Source organism: Lineus longissimus, chromosome 4 (assembly GCF_910592395.1).
Source record: "Lineus longissimus chromosome 4, tnLinLong1.2, whole genome shotgun sequence".
In the NCBI taxonomy this organism is placed as follows: domain Eukaryota; kingdom Metazoa; phylum Nemertea; class Pilidiophora; order Heteronemertea; family Lineidae; genus Lineus; species Lineus longissimus.
Window position 1 is genome coordinate 17,092,469 of NC_088311.1, and position 14,866 is coordinate 17,107,334.

At 40.6% G+C, this 14,866-nt stretch overlaps 1 protein-coding gene across 1 annotated transcript in view; it reads right to left on the reverse strand.

Moving 5' to 3' along the window:
• The window catches only part of LOC135486272 (receptor-type tyrosine-protein phosphatase U-like), a 56,098-nt gene that overhangs the window by 15,116 nt on the left and 26,116 nt on the right, over positions 1–14,866 (reverse strand). Inside the window, exons 3-11 of the mRNA XM_064768960.1 lie at positions 13,842–14,036; positions 9,998–10,228; positions 6,478–6,678; positions 6,061–6,195; positions 4,836–5,150; positions 4,312–4,403; positions 3,821–4,031; positions 3,008–3,222; positions 1,873–1,948 (exon numbers count right to left, since the gene is read on the reverse strand). Coding sequence (XP_064625030.1) covers positions 1,873–1,948; positions 3,008–3,222; positions 3,821–4,031; positions 4,312–4,403; positions 4,836–5,150; positions 6,061–6,195; positions 6,478–6,678; positions 9,998–10,228; positions 13,842–14,036 — 1,671 coding nt within the window. The remainder of the gene's footprint in view (positions 1–1,872; positions 1,949–3,007; positions 3,223–3,820; positions 4,032–4,311; positions 4,404–4,835; positions 5,151–6,060; positions 6,196–6,477; positions 6,679–9,997; positions 10,229–13,841; positions 14,037–14,866) is intronic.

A 14,866-nucleotide genomic window follows, 5' to 3' on the forward strand; every position in this document is an offset into this window, starting at 1 on the left:
GCCCCTTTTTATACGGAGAAGAAAAAGGACATGAAGGAGAACTTAGATAGGCCTTCACATGTCATGTCGGCTGCCCAATGGCTCGAACCAATTACAATATTACTATTATAACTTTAAATGCGTGCTCCTCCTAGCAATGTCTCGGGCAAGGCACTTAGTCGAAAGGCAAGCTGGAGGTTCAGCACCGTGAGCAGCAACTTGATAGGCCATGCCAAGAGTGCCTCTTCAGATACATCAAGTATTGAAAGCTGTGGTAGAGCACTTTTAGACTGACCAGAATCCAGAATTCAGAATTCCAAAATTAACGCCCGCCAAGACATACTCTCAGGAGAGGCTTTGTTGTCATCCGATCTAAACTGACGGAGGAGTTTATACATTACAAACTATTACACCTCTACGTCCATTATTGTAGTGATGCTGTACGAAATGAAGGGCCAGTTTTGACAAGAAAAATATAACGATTACACTACTCTAGCTTCGCACGCCTAACGTCCAATGTGGTAAGCCAGTGTATGCGAACATTTTGGTGGGCCTACGGCAGGAACGAGTTTCTTTAGGCCTATACTTGATTGACCAGCAGCGTCAATGACAATAAGCTTGAATAGAAGGCCTGAAAATTACCCCATTACGGGCCTAGAAATTTGCACTGTGTAAAGATCCAGAAGTATTAAGGTAGCAGGAAGGGGTGGGCGTTTGTGGTTTCTGAGTGTGAGGGGGTATGTGGTTTCAGTATAAGATCTTTTATTGTAGCAATGCGAATATGTAAGCGATTTTGGTTAGGTCCGTCATAACAAAGAGTGACTCAATTAACCACTCTCTTGATTACAGCGGCCGCCTCAGCGCCATCACACGGGGCCTAATGGTATCAGACTAAGTAGCTTCACGAGATATGCACCATTCTGGGAAAACTCAATCGGGAAGTATGCTCCTCGAGTCATTAGCATGATATAATCTTTACTCCAGCTCGAGGTAATCTTGCGCAGGGTTTCTTCGGCCCAGATACATTGTGGTGGAAAACGTCTAGTACAAAGAACGCCTGGCTTGCGCCAGACTAATAAGTGAAGAAGGTCTGGCTGCACGAGACTTTTGTGATAAAAATGACCATTGCAGAGACTCTGTGACGTAGGCATATACTTTTTACAATTAAAAATTAAAAATTCTCAAAAGACGATAAGGAATGATTATTTATTAACATTTCCTGAACTATATGCCTTCTAATTATCACTTTACATAAATAGATTGGCGATAGGTCGCGTGCTTTTCTTTCCTCGTGACAATATACAGCAAAATAGTTACAACCCCATAATCGCGCTATAAGTCCATAATGAGATCACGGTTTAACCGTTATAAATGTTACGCCAGCTTGGCTATTTTCCCGCTACGCGGCGCGCTGGGTCCTTGCGTCTAGCTGGACGCTAGAAGTGAGAAACTAGAGTATATGGAGAGTGGTTGCTATTGCACAGGCGAATAAAGATCCATGACCAGTTATTCAATACTTACACATTGATGACCCACGCGATCAATTAAAACGCAAGTTTAACTGGCAACACCTATCAAAGATTAGATGGGTGTTATCAGTTAGACTGGCGTTTTAATGAATCATCGTTGAGTAATTAATAAACTAATTCTGTATCTTCACGCATTTCAATTTTTTCATATAGAATGGCGATGTCGATGTTCAAATACATACAACAAGGGAAAAACATGTGTTCTCCTATAAATTCTTTGGCCATGACAATTGACAATTAATTGCCTTACATGTGCATCTAAAACGTTATTTACATGCACCTAAATTTGGTTACAGATCTATACATGTATATTTAAAATATATCGAAAACGTATAAAGATTATTTTACGTCCCTGGTTACTTACATGTACTGTTCTCTTTGGTGAGGACACTCATGACCTCAGTCCACTCTCCACCGCCATATGATGTGAATGCTCGCGCCTGAAAGACGGCAAAATCAATAAAACCTCCTTCACCACTGTATCTTAGGCATGTTACATGTAGGTGTAAACGAATGTATCTTCATGTTTTGAAGTTGTCCATTATTTGGTTATTTCGACCGCACGACCTTGATGGTACACTATTTATAACCTCGACCTTTTACCATCCAGCGGGAAACTGGCATCGACCTGCATAAATGCACCAAGTTTCGCGGGTATCGGTTCATTAGTTTGTTGGCAGTAAGTCCATGTGCGTGACTTGGGCAATATAACCTTAGCTTTTGACCTTATGACCTTGTCCTTTGACCTCGTTTACGATTAAGGGCATTCTGTATGTGTGTAAAGTTTGATCGAAATCGCGACATTAGTTTGGTGACAATTTGCCCGTGTGCGTAATTTGGACCATATGACCTTGACTCTTGGCATTCTGACCTTGACCTTTGACCTCGTTGTCCATTAACTACACTTGAATACCCTCGATATAGATTTTGGAATTCCCGATTTCTGGGATGTATATACGTAACATAATTGGCATTATCATACAGTTTAATAAGAAATGTTTTGCTTGACGGAGCCAGTTTTGCGAATAACGTTCTCAGGACGAGTGTGGAGGACAAATGCAAGCAAAAAATCTTATCAAAATGATTTTCGTCCGCCATTCCTTGGATGTTTGGTCCCATTCCGGGATGTTTGGTCCCATTTCTGAGCTCTTTGTTGTTCGAAGGGGATAATACTTCACATTTCTTTTGTTTCCGTTAGCAGACGACAGAAAATGCCTCGCTTTGACTGAAAATGACTCACTTTGGTGGGATGCTCGGTCCCATAACCCCCCCCCCCCAACCCCTGAACAAGCAGACTGACAGACAGTTAAACGGTCCTCAAATTATTATATGATGCCAATATCATGTTAACCATTAACCACAGCTCGTAACCGTTTTGAGCTATTCAATTGGTAGAGTAAATATCTACGGTCGACCGAAACCCCATGGCCATAGGAATTAGAATTATACGCCTCTGAGAAAATCGACTTGATGGGGATGAGATGTTTGTATGGGTTTACCTTGAAATTGTACGTTGTGTTTAGCTTCAGATTGTTGAAGGTGAGGGTAAGATTGGTTGGTCCTTGGCTGGAGACCGTATGGTTCAGACTGCCCCTCTCCCACATTGCAAGGTCATATTTCTGGATAACTCCATATGGTTGGTCTGGCTGGGTGATTTTGATGGACACGGAAGTGAGACTTCCCCCAATTTTCACAATGGTCGGCACTGACGGAACTGAAACAGGACAAACAAGCATTGTACTTCAATGCCGATCTACCGTCGTTGTGCCTAATTATCCATCCTTCTTAGAGGAGTAGACTTTAGGACTGATGTTCACCGCCGGTAAGTCGGCATGAGTACTTGAGACATTTAGCAGCCAGCTGTATTATAACCAAGGATTATTCAAGAAAGCCGTTTTTAAGCTTGGATAGGCATTTCCTGTGATTAATAGGCCCCAAATGTATATAAGCTCGCCTTATATAGTATTTTGCCATAACATAATATACTTGGAACGTGACCATCAGAACAACGGTAATAGATCAGTCAAAATGAAAAAATGATAATGTTACTATAAATTTTTCATGGTAGTCCCCCGGGACTTTCAAAGGCGTTTTCCAAAAAGTACAAGGGCAAATCACTGGCAATCTTGAAAAAGGGCTTTTCTCATTGAATTTCAACAATATACCTCAAAATTGTCGGAGGATCGTTTTCATAGCCCCTGCCCCTCCCCCTGTGCGTCCTATTTGTTTATAAATGCATACCTGCATGAATGATTGATATAACAGAACCTAGTAAAAGAGGCAACTTTATATGATAATTCTAAGACAGTTACCATCTTCTGCTGTTGTTATCTTCTGAAGCTTATGTTTCTCTTGTCCATCGGGACTTGTCACAGCCGCCTTGATGTCATATTCTGTGAATGCTGTAAGGTTGTGGAGAGTGTAAGTTTGGTCTGCCTCTGTTAATTTCATGTAGCTTGATTCGGTGGTTTTCCTGGCGTACACGTGGAAATCCTTAAAGCAGTCAGCTAACATCTCTGGTTTCTGAAACATCATTGGTTGATGGTCACAAAAATTTATGAAAAGATGTTTGGCTGAGAAAGGGACTTTTTATTACACACTCCTTACGAATTTGTTGAAACTTGGTATTTATAGTATGTACAGCGGCAATAATGCCGGAAGTTTATATTTCGTACGTTTTTACGCAATTGAACATTATCAAATTCATCTACAAATTTTGAAAATTTTCAACGAACGGCGTAGGCCTTTGAAATAATCTGACTGGAAAAAAGTATGAAAACGAATTTTTAAAAACGATTTATACCTGTGCGTGTATTGTAAGGGATACTCTGTTTGGCCAGGCACCTCCTCCCACAACTGAGTCCGATTGCGTTATCATCGGTGAACCCATGTAGCCTTTAATATTAAACGAAATAAATTTTTAAAAGAAATTGCCAAACACATTAATCCTATATTATCAGTTGCAAAATATAACCTGCCCACAAAATGTCAAATGTCAAACCTTTGGTTAACTCTTTGCAACCACACTCTGTATTATCCGGGCCCGAGGCAGGCCGAAATGGTTTTATATAGCTGGGATATGGCACTAAAACTGGTGCAGTATTTTTACCCTAAAAATTTGAGCATTTTTTACTCAAACAGGCAATGCAGCTGAGTACATGACTTTGTATTTCAAACAGAAGAATAAATATTTGTCTTCGAAAGCGAATTGTGAGTATGGTTTTGGAGTAGTTTTAGAGAAGTTTTAAACCATCGATGATGAATCACATTGAGGGGCTGATGCATTATATATGTTTTTTGGTAAAAAAAGTGATGTTTTCAAATTACCTGCACATGATTCAGTTCGAAAGTGTTCAACTGACCCATTTACTTCCTCACTTTTCGTGGAGATTTTATATATGAGCTGCACATGGAAGCTGTATTCTGTCGATGGCTTGAGACCGGTCACGTTATGCTTCACATTTTCCTGGCTCGGGAATTGTTCGGCGTGGACAGTTGAAGAAGTTGACGAGTGTTCCATGTATCTCAGAACAAACCGATCAAATTTGCCGGCATCAAAGGCACTGTCGTGAAGGGTGTACTGCCACCGGACACTGACGGAAGACGGGGTGGAGAGACCATCCTTTGTAACTGCTGGTACCCCTTTAAATACAAGATGATGTAATTAAAGAAATGCAGTTTGATCCGTAAGCCTCAGATAGACTATTACTGAATACATTTATTGGTAGAGAAAATGACTGTAGAGAAAATTCGTTCAGCCTGATTTTGATAGCAGTTGGCCATCAGATGAGTGTGGATTCCTAAACCAAGAACGCCAAGACACCCAGTCAAATGGCGCAGAAGATGGATCGAGCAAGCCGGAACTAGTGGAATAAGGATACCGAACTGGAGGTTTTGGCTGTCACACCGAAACCGCGGGGGTCGACAGCCGATGATTCGGCCAACATTTTGCTCCACCCTCGCGGTTTTTGAGACAATCAGCAGTGAGGTATTACTATCTATTCTAAAACATCTCAAATTAAACAACGCACAATTGTTTTTTGACTGCTTTCATAATTTGCACCAACCCAAGCGGTTTTCATGGTCGCTGAATTCAAAACGAGGCTTTGTTGGCGCATAGTGCATTTTACACTGTAAACTGCGGTTTCTTATAAATTTAGATGTTTTAGAATGTCTTATTATCTCGTGTCACCATTTGGTAATCAATCCTTCCTGATATCGGTAATGGCCGTCGGAGGACTATTTCTGTTGCATACGTTATCACCGTTTATCTATATGTATACCATGGAATAGCCACACCATGCTCAACCTGTCCCTTCAAGAAGTTTCATTAATAGATCTGTTGGCTTTTCATACGATTATTGCTCCCAGCAGGACTATAAAAATCATTGAAGTCCAAAACCCCACACAACACTAGCGAAAATCATCATTAGATCAGCTTTGTGTGACACCACATTTGAAGTCCATAATGACGAGCAGGGGCACATTATTCTCCTGGTTATCCCAAGCTCAGGTCGTCCTTCTTATGAATCCTTCCTTGCACGATTCTTACCTATGTTACAGTAAGGGCCTGTGAAGCGATCGTTACACTCAGATGGACACTGTCCTGTCTTGTCATCGCACTTTTCATCATTGGCACATTGGCATTGGTTGTTGCAGTTGGGGCCATAGCGCTTGTTGTGGCATTCTGATAGATGCGCAAAGTTCAATAAATTAGAATTCTACAGTCTTTTTTAAACAACTTCATACTGGCATATACAGCTGCATAACTTTAGGGTTGTGATGCTGCTGACAAACATGACAAAGGTGTGATTTACCACGCTCGTTAGTCATTTTCTAGGTAACTCAGTCGAACGCTACAAGAACACATGCTGACAAAATTCCCAGAAGTATAGGAGCAGTGTGGGAGGAGCTAAAGTGATAAAAAGCCTGCATAGGGCTGGCTTTACGTGACCTTGCTGACACGAACCTCTAAATTGGAAAGCCTGTACGCTCACTTCGCACAATGTTAGAGAAGACGATGGTTCCATTCGTTGGATCTTCAGGCGTTTTCCAACAACAGGACCCGTCGTGTCACATTTAATTTCTTGTGCTCGACTAAACTGTACTGTTCCAGTTTCATGATGGCAGAGATTTTCATCTATCAAGATCTTAAAATTCGTCAGTTTGTCTGCAATGATGACAAAACGCACATACTATTAAGAACAAATAGGAGGAGCAAATAGGAGGAGCTGCATGTACATACTGTTTTTAACACGTACATCGCCGACTTATACAGTCACGGGTGACTGAGTGCCATTGTCTCGAAAACAGTAGGCAGATTTCAGAAATGGCCGAATGGATAAAAAACGCGCCACATTTTAGGATAAATAACTACAAAGATATCCACTCTTAGGCGATATGGTGGATATTAGGTCCTGGTTGTTCTTTACATTATTCTAAATTTTGCTTAAGATACGTTTTATGATTTTAGATTTATGGCAAAATTTAAGTGATATGTCAAAATATCACAACAATACTCTCGTCTAGACATCATGATATCCCAAAATTTAGAGCACTAGCCACCACTGTATCTCAAAAGGCACCCCAGTCAATCCTAGTGAAAATTCATACATTTCTTTATCCTCCCACAGTGTGTGTAAATGTTATTGAAATATTGTAATGGGTGTTGAAGTGATGTTAAATAAAAGAAGTGCAGGTCAAAACTTTAAAATCATTGCCTTGAGAGTCACATGCAAATTACACTCTATTAAGTGATAATAATGACCCACCATTCTGCTTAGTCCATACGTCCATTAGCCTCTTATACCGCATCCTGGCATAACCAGTGGTTCTCAATATACTCAACTTGTCGAGATTTCAAACAGGTTCATGTATATGACGTAGACTAAAAATAACCTGAATCTCAGGATGGTTATACTGAGCACCAACGGATGAAACTATTGTTTCAGACTATGACCTTTATCTGCCCAGAAATAAATGAAATGTCCTTGGGACATTGTGATCACCCGGGAATCATTTAGTTGCAGATGAAATGACATAATGGAGGTTAAATTGACTTTTAGACACATGTATGACAAAATATGGCACTGTCAATGACACTTTTAGAGTTTGACCTCTGTGAACTTGATAAACTAGGTCACAATTGACCTAAATTGGGTCAACTTGTACAAATGCCCAATAGGTGAAGAATCTCAGACATATAGTAGTGAAACGTATCAACTTCAGTGGAATTTTAGAGTTTGACCTTTCTGACCATGGAAACTAGGTCAAGGTCAAAATGTTCTACGCTCTATGTCAATCTTGATCATATCGATCAATGGTGCACCTTTGAGGATCACACAGTGAATGTTTCTTGATATAACTGACATAGAGTTTTATGACCTGACCTACTTACACCTGAAAAGTAGGTCACATTCACCTGAGTTTTTTTAATATGTACAGATGCCCGATAGGTGTCTACATATCAAATTTGAAGAGTCTAGGACAATCAATGACGAAACGTGCTCCTTTCGCTGAAATTTTAGGGTTTGATCTCTGTGACCTTCAAAAGTAGGTCAAATCAAAAACCCATATATTATGTCATGTAGTCACATCGTAAAAACCTCATTGTTCTAGCTATCAGCGTTCATTAGATATTGACAAAATAATGTTTTCAAAGATGGCCGCCTGGAGCCCAGAAAGTAGGTCAAAAGGCGATAATTTGTGTCAAGCCATGTTGTCATAAGACATCTTCACACCAAGTTTCAACTTTCTAGACTCAATAGTGAGCAAAAGTGGCCCTATGGTTGACTGACAACGGCCCGACAGACGACGGACGACGGACGATGGACGACGGACAAGACGTGATGAGATAAACTCACCCATGTGAGCTAACAGATCCAAATAAATAATCGTACCGGTGCGCCATGACATTTGATTGGCAGGTATCAGCTCGGACACCTGCATCCAACGTCTCGTGGACTATTTCGGACATTGCAATTTTTGACTTTCAAGGTTTTCTTTAATTGGCTGTCTGACAGATACTAACCAGGTTTTCTGCAGCAAATTTTCAGAATGAGCACAAAACTATCAGATTTATATATCGATTAAATTTCACAACAGTACAAGAAATTAAGTTATTAATCCTTGAAGTTCGGCGCGTTGTGTTTATCCAGCCGATATAGGATGATGTTAAAAATTCACTACCCATTTATTACTTGAGTGAGTGGATTCGTGTGCTCAACATTTAGAGGCCGCCGTAAGCTGTCCACAGCGGGAGGCATCTGACAGCAATATAGCGCAGAGGTTATGAAAAACTCATGGAGCCAGCTCAGAAGGGAGCTAAAGTATATACTGTGTCGATGCGTAATAAGCCGCCTGCCTGTACACGCCAAACAGAGCTTTTCCCTGCTGCGACTCAACCGGCTCAGTCGCAGCAGAGTCTTTCAGATGTATTTGAAAGACTCTGGTTGCAGCGACACAACCGGCCTATACGCTCTTGAAATTTAAGAGTGAGTCAAAACTAATCTGGTAGTTGCTATAGCACCAACTGTGAAATTAGTTAAAATACATGACGATTGTAGTAGTTGAAGTAACCAACTATAGTCCATCCTGACTCTCCTTCGTTTGCATCACAACTATCGAGCTCCACAAACCCATGACAGATTCCATCGATTTTCCTGTTTTCTCGGCACGCTCTCAGCGCGTGCCCCAATCATAGCGCTGATATGAAAACTTAAAGAGGGCAAAGGTCAACGCCGATCGCACGTTGTCCAACCTCGTCGCCTGTTTTGGCAACGGTCCAACTAATGCAATTGTTAGTGTATTATTAGAATCCGTTTAATGGGTATAGTCGGCTTCACAAATAAATGTCACTGTCCTTTGGTGTCACTGTTCGAAAACTACTGGGTCGATTTCTACAAAGTTTGTTTTTCTTATCTCCAATTTCGGGAACAAAGAGGGTGTTCATATTTCATTAACCATGGTTACGAAACTTTTTTGGTATTTATTCGGGTACATTGACGTGGTGCATGGCTTTTGACATTTTCTCCTCCGTACTGCTTATTTCTGGATGAATTTTGCTGAAAAGCTCAAGTAAACTTTTTTCGTGCAGATTAAGTTTCTCTAATCTGGAATTTGTGTTTGATCCCGAAATTAAATTTGAAAAAAAACAACTTTGAAGAAATCGGCCCACTAGTTTTGCACAACGACCTAAAAGGACAGCGACATTTACTTCTGAAAAAGCCTATACATGTAGTACATGTAGTAAACAATAACCATTGAAGTGGTATTAAAAGAATTACTATTTTGATGATTAAAACCTAATTTGACAGTCGGTGCAATAGCAACTACCAGATAAGTACGGTATAATAGATTACTGTAAAATAGTTTTTTTACAAATTTATTTTAAGAGTGTATACCAGTACCCTGGCTAACAATGTCAAAAAGTGTTCTAATATAGACTGCCAAGATTTCCAGCACCGTGCCCTTATACGGGCGTTACTTACCTTCACAGGATGGAATAAAGCAGAAATCATAGCGAGATGTGTGTGTGGCTGTAATATAGCACCAAGGTCCACGAATGTATTTGTCTGGGTTCCGACAGTAATTGTAGGAGTCAGCCGGCCTATAGTAGCCATTGTATACAAGCCAATCCGCACAGGTGAAACCCATCAACGTCGTGTTCTGTGTTCCCTTGTATTCTGCACCTATCGTAGTATTCTTGCACTCACTTTCAGCTGAAAAAGTTCAAAATGACATCAGTATCGAATCAATTGAGAAATCTGCAGAATCTGTAATCATCAGCAACACCTGCTTGGTTGTAATGTAGATGACGTCATCAAATATTGGAACTGCAGTTTTGTAACATCAAGAAGTGATGTTTCTGTCTAATAGTAAGGCAGCGTGCCCTACTTTTTCTCAGAATTTCAAAATAAAGGATTCAGTTAACAATTGTCACAAACAGAACATTATTAAATCCAAAGAATCACGTCTGCTTGGACCGATTTCATTTTTAGGCACTGTACTACACTGCTAAGGGCCGTTTACACGGGACCAAACAAAACCAGACCAGACCAGACCGGATCAGATCACATCGCTCGCGACGTCATGAATGACGTAAGTCTCAAAATGACGTAATAGGCCTACATCGAACCAGACCAGATCAAATTCGTGCGAGCACACGGAAGGCCAATCTGAACCGATCCATGTAACCGACCCTATAGAGTGATGTCACATTTTTGACACCCAATAAGAATTCAGTAATGTTTGCATGTCGAATTTGCAATGGACTACTTAAATATCTCTCTGCATTCATCCTTCTGTCTCAAAATCAATTTCCTTTGTTTGAAAGTTCAATATCGTAACTCCTGTTGTCGATTTCGTTTGGTTGCGCTTCATTTTAAAATAACCGGATTTTCTGATAGTAATATTTTCTGTTATCATTTTAGTTCTGGCACTGTGAACAGAACTGAAGAGAAACTAGAGGTGTCCCGAGTTCGCGGGGCAAACTCGGAGGCTTCCCCGCAGTGATTTCTTCTGCAAATTATTCAAGTAACTGAAAAGATCAAACCCAACATGCTCAACTTCAACATATCACCTATCATCCCTGAAAGTTACAGCGCTCTCCGCTTTCCATCTGATCCACCTTCCCTGAAAATTGCACGACGATAGCAATGATGATACGCAAGCTACGAGCTAACGAGGTAAAACAATGGAGCCCAGTAGGCCTATTATGCAAATTAGTTGAATAACGGAGAGTATTAAACCCACGTGCATAACTTCAACATATCACTGATCATCCCTGAAAGTTGATCTCCGCCGAGTGGTGACGGAGGAGTTGTCCGATAACAATTTTTAGTCATTTGATCAGTATTTCATGAACGAAGCAAATATCAAATTAAAGAGTTGTTACAACTCGTCTGATCCACCTTCCCTGAAAATTGCATGAAAATAACTTTGATAAAAAACGAGCTATACGAGCTATCGAGGTAAAAAAAACAATGGCACTCGTTATTGTGTGAATAAGTTACATAACTGAAAATATAAAACCCACATGCACAACTTCAACATATCCCCTATCATCCCTGAAAGTTGCAGTGCTCTCCGTCCAGCCTCGTCCCAAGCCACTGCACCTCCGCCTATTCCTGACGCAAGGTTGGATTGTAGCTACGTTGACCGGAGCGATCGACCACCCAAATATCACGAGATCTCGCAGGGAGGCGCTTGGTTTTACCAGGCTGCCCTCCGTCGAGCGGTTCGGAGTTGTCCGGAAATATTTTTTTGTCAATATTTGCCCAAAAATTAGCCATGAAACAAATTATTTCATGTAAATTACGTAATCAATGATAAAAAGGACAAGGCAATTTTCGTTCTTATCCCCTAACTGATATTTGTGTCAAATTTCATTAAAAACTGCGAACCGCTTTGGATGCAGAGGTGATAATAATGATAATGAAGGACTTTTTTTATAGTATTGCAAAATCAAGTCATCCCAGGATTGTTGGCTGGGGAAGCCTAATTAAGCTGTATTTTCTGTGCTGATAGTTTAATGATATATCTTAGATATATATAAAGGTTGTCATATGCTATTGCCAAATTTCATAATCATCTTGTGAATTAGCTTTTTGAACGTTCGCATGTTTTGATAGAAATTTTAACATTAGGGGTTAAACGATGGTTTAAATAATAATAGTGATAATGATAGTCGTAGTAGAATTTCAGTCCAAATCACAATTGACATCCGTCCTGCTTCGCGTCTGTTGCGCGAGTTGCCGGTCAATGACGCACCAGTGATGCGTTCATCTCTGTTTCGCATAAATTACGCTCGACCTATAAAGTACTTGGTAGCGCGTCAATTACGCGCCAATGACGCGAATTTAGGGATGACAATGTGATTTGGACTGTATAAGGGTATCAAAATTCCATTGCTGCATGCACATGTGTACGGTACAAACTTTGTGATATTCAACAATTTTAAATATAATAGTGGAACGTTTTCTCTGGGTCACTCGATACATGAATATATTCTATTTATCATAAATATTTATAAACAAAACATACCATTGGTATAAATAAGCATACTTGGTTTAAGTCAAACGATATTGAGCAGCTGAGCTGAATAATTTTCAATTCATGTCGATACTGAATCGTCCGTGTCCTGGCTTATTTTACCACTTGGTTACGTGTGGAACGCCTGGCGTATGTACCACAAGTTCAGGAGCTGATCCTATCATCTATTATTACCCATAACTCGCTCCGCTACCTTACCTTCTCTCAACCGCAACTCGGCCACCAGTCAACTCTCTAATGACAGATCACGTCCAGACCCGTAGAAGAAAGGTCCTGACCAGCACTATCCATCCCGACATCTGTAGTACGTCTGGGGTTACTCTCGAACTCGCAACAGATCCTATTTTCAATGCCCCCCCCCCCCCCCCGTGGATAGTACCCCCGACGTGTCCAAAGCTGCACGTTTGAAATTCACCTGAGCAAGAGCCGAACAGCCAGTGGAAATGTGCCATCCTGTTCAAAAGCAGTCCATATGACATGCCCCGAATTTGCAGCATCTAAGAGAAATCGATATTCAACCAGGCCCATCTCAGGCTTAGCCTCTCAGGCCAATTAAGAAAGGGCCATTTTCAAGAAGTCTCCCGTTCCGTCGGAAGACAGGTTCCCAAAAAACAACATTGTTTATGGCCATATTTAGTTTAGTTTAGTGTTTTCGTGGATACATGTACACAGCGAAATAAAACATAACATCGTCGATACAGTAAATAAAATGCACTTGTAAAATACACATTGGTAAAAATACATGTACCACTGGTAACCGTACTGGTCATAATGACCTTTTCAATGGCACCATGAAAAAGAGACGACAGAACGGATATTCCAGATGATGACGACATGTGCATCAGCTAGGTGAGTATAGGTAATCGACGCAACGACAAAAGCCGACAAAGGTACAAATGTTGACAACAAACATCCAGACGATACATTCTGTCAACACAAAATTTCTCTGAGCAGGTCTTCAAAATGTTTTCTGACTCCTGAGTTTCAAGAGGTAAATTCTTTGGAGGTCTAATAAAATAAGACGCATCGAACGTTTCAGAAAGAAATCTCGGCTGCCGTGACTCGTATACCGTTGTCCCTCTTAATAACGGGGTTTATAAAACTCTACGTAACAAAATCCAAAACATTATTGCATAAAAGTTCACCTCCTTAATTGTCCTTCAAATGAGTCAAAAACGCCATTTTTGAGTTTTAAAAAAATCACCCACTGGCACTTAAATACTGCCATTTTTGCTTGATATTGAGGCCTTATCTCTGATATTCATCACATTTATGACTTACCCATTGTCCATATTGTCACTGTAAATAGGACATAGTTCCTCCCTAGATCCACCTGCCACCAATGTTCGCGTTGGTTTGTATGACTGCATCTTGAAAACGCCTGATTCGTATAACCATCCAGAGCCAAAGAGGCGTAATGCGTGCCATTGGTCGTTCCCTGTGATGCGTCTGAAGACTTTCCTGCAGCAACATTACCTAAAACAGACGATACAATAATAACGATACATTTTTTAAGCTCAGTGGTAATGTGCATTGCGTCATGCTAGTTTCCTCTCATACTGAACTTCCAGCGGTATTGCCTCCGTAGCCTCCGCCTATACTGACGCGCGTTGTCGGGAAGTTGAGCAATGTCAACACATTGAGGATAAACATGGCTTCCTATCGGTGTCTCCATATCTATTCTATCACGTCGTAAGTCTGCAGAAAGACGAAAGTTGCAGTATCACATGGATGTAGGCATGAATGCATTACATAGGTTGTGAGCGAGAGTAGGCATACAGTATATTTGGTGAGAACTAAATAAACGAACTGAAGAACATACTTGTTCGTAGTTCAAAAGTGCGAAACCTCTCCCAACGCATTCAGTTGAGATCTGCAACTTATAGCAAAACGTTTAAGTATACGAGAAAAAAACCCAACCTATGTGACGACGTATTCCTGAACGTCGACATTTAGGTCATCAGAATTTGCGCTCTTGTGACGCGTACACAAGCGTTTTTCGGAGAGTCTTTCCGCAAGCAGCTCATTACGCGAAAAAAAAACGGATAATAAAACAAGAGTATGTTTTTTAAGTCTTGCACGTAACCAGTGCAGCGTTTTCGTTTAGGTTTTCTTCATTCATACAATGAGACGTATTTCTTTTTTTTTAAAATTCAGTTGATGTTATATTTTCCTCTTGTATTGAGTGGCCTATCCGTGTTAAGAGCCAGTTTTTATAAGAATCAGACGGATTTCTATTAGAGGGTGATATACATGTATGACCATCTCAGATTTGCCTGAAATTTGTTTTGGTGGAAGGCCGGTAT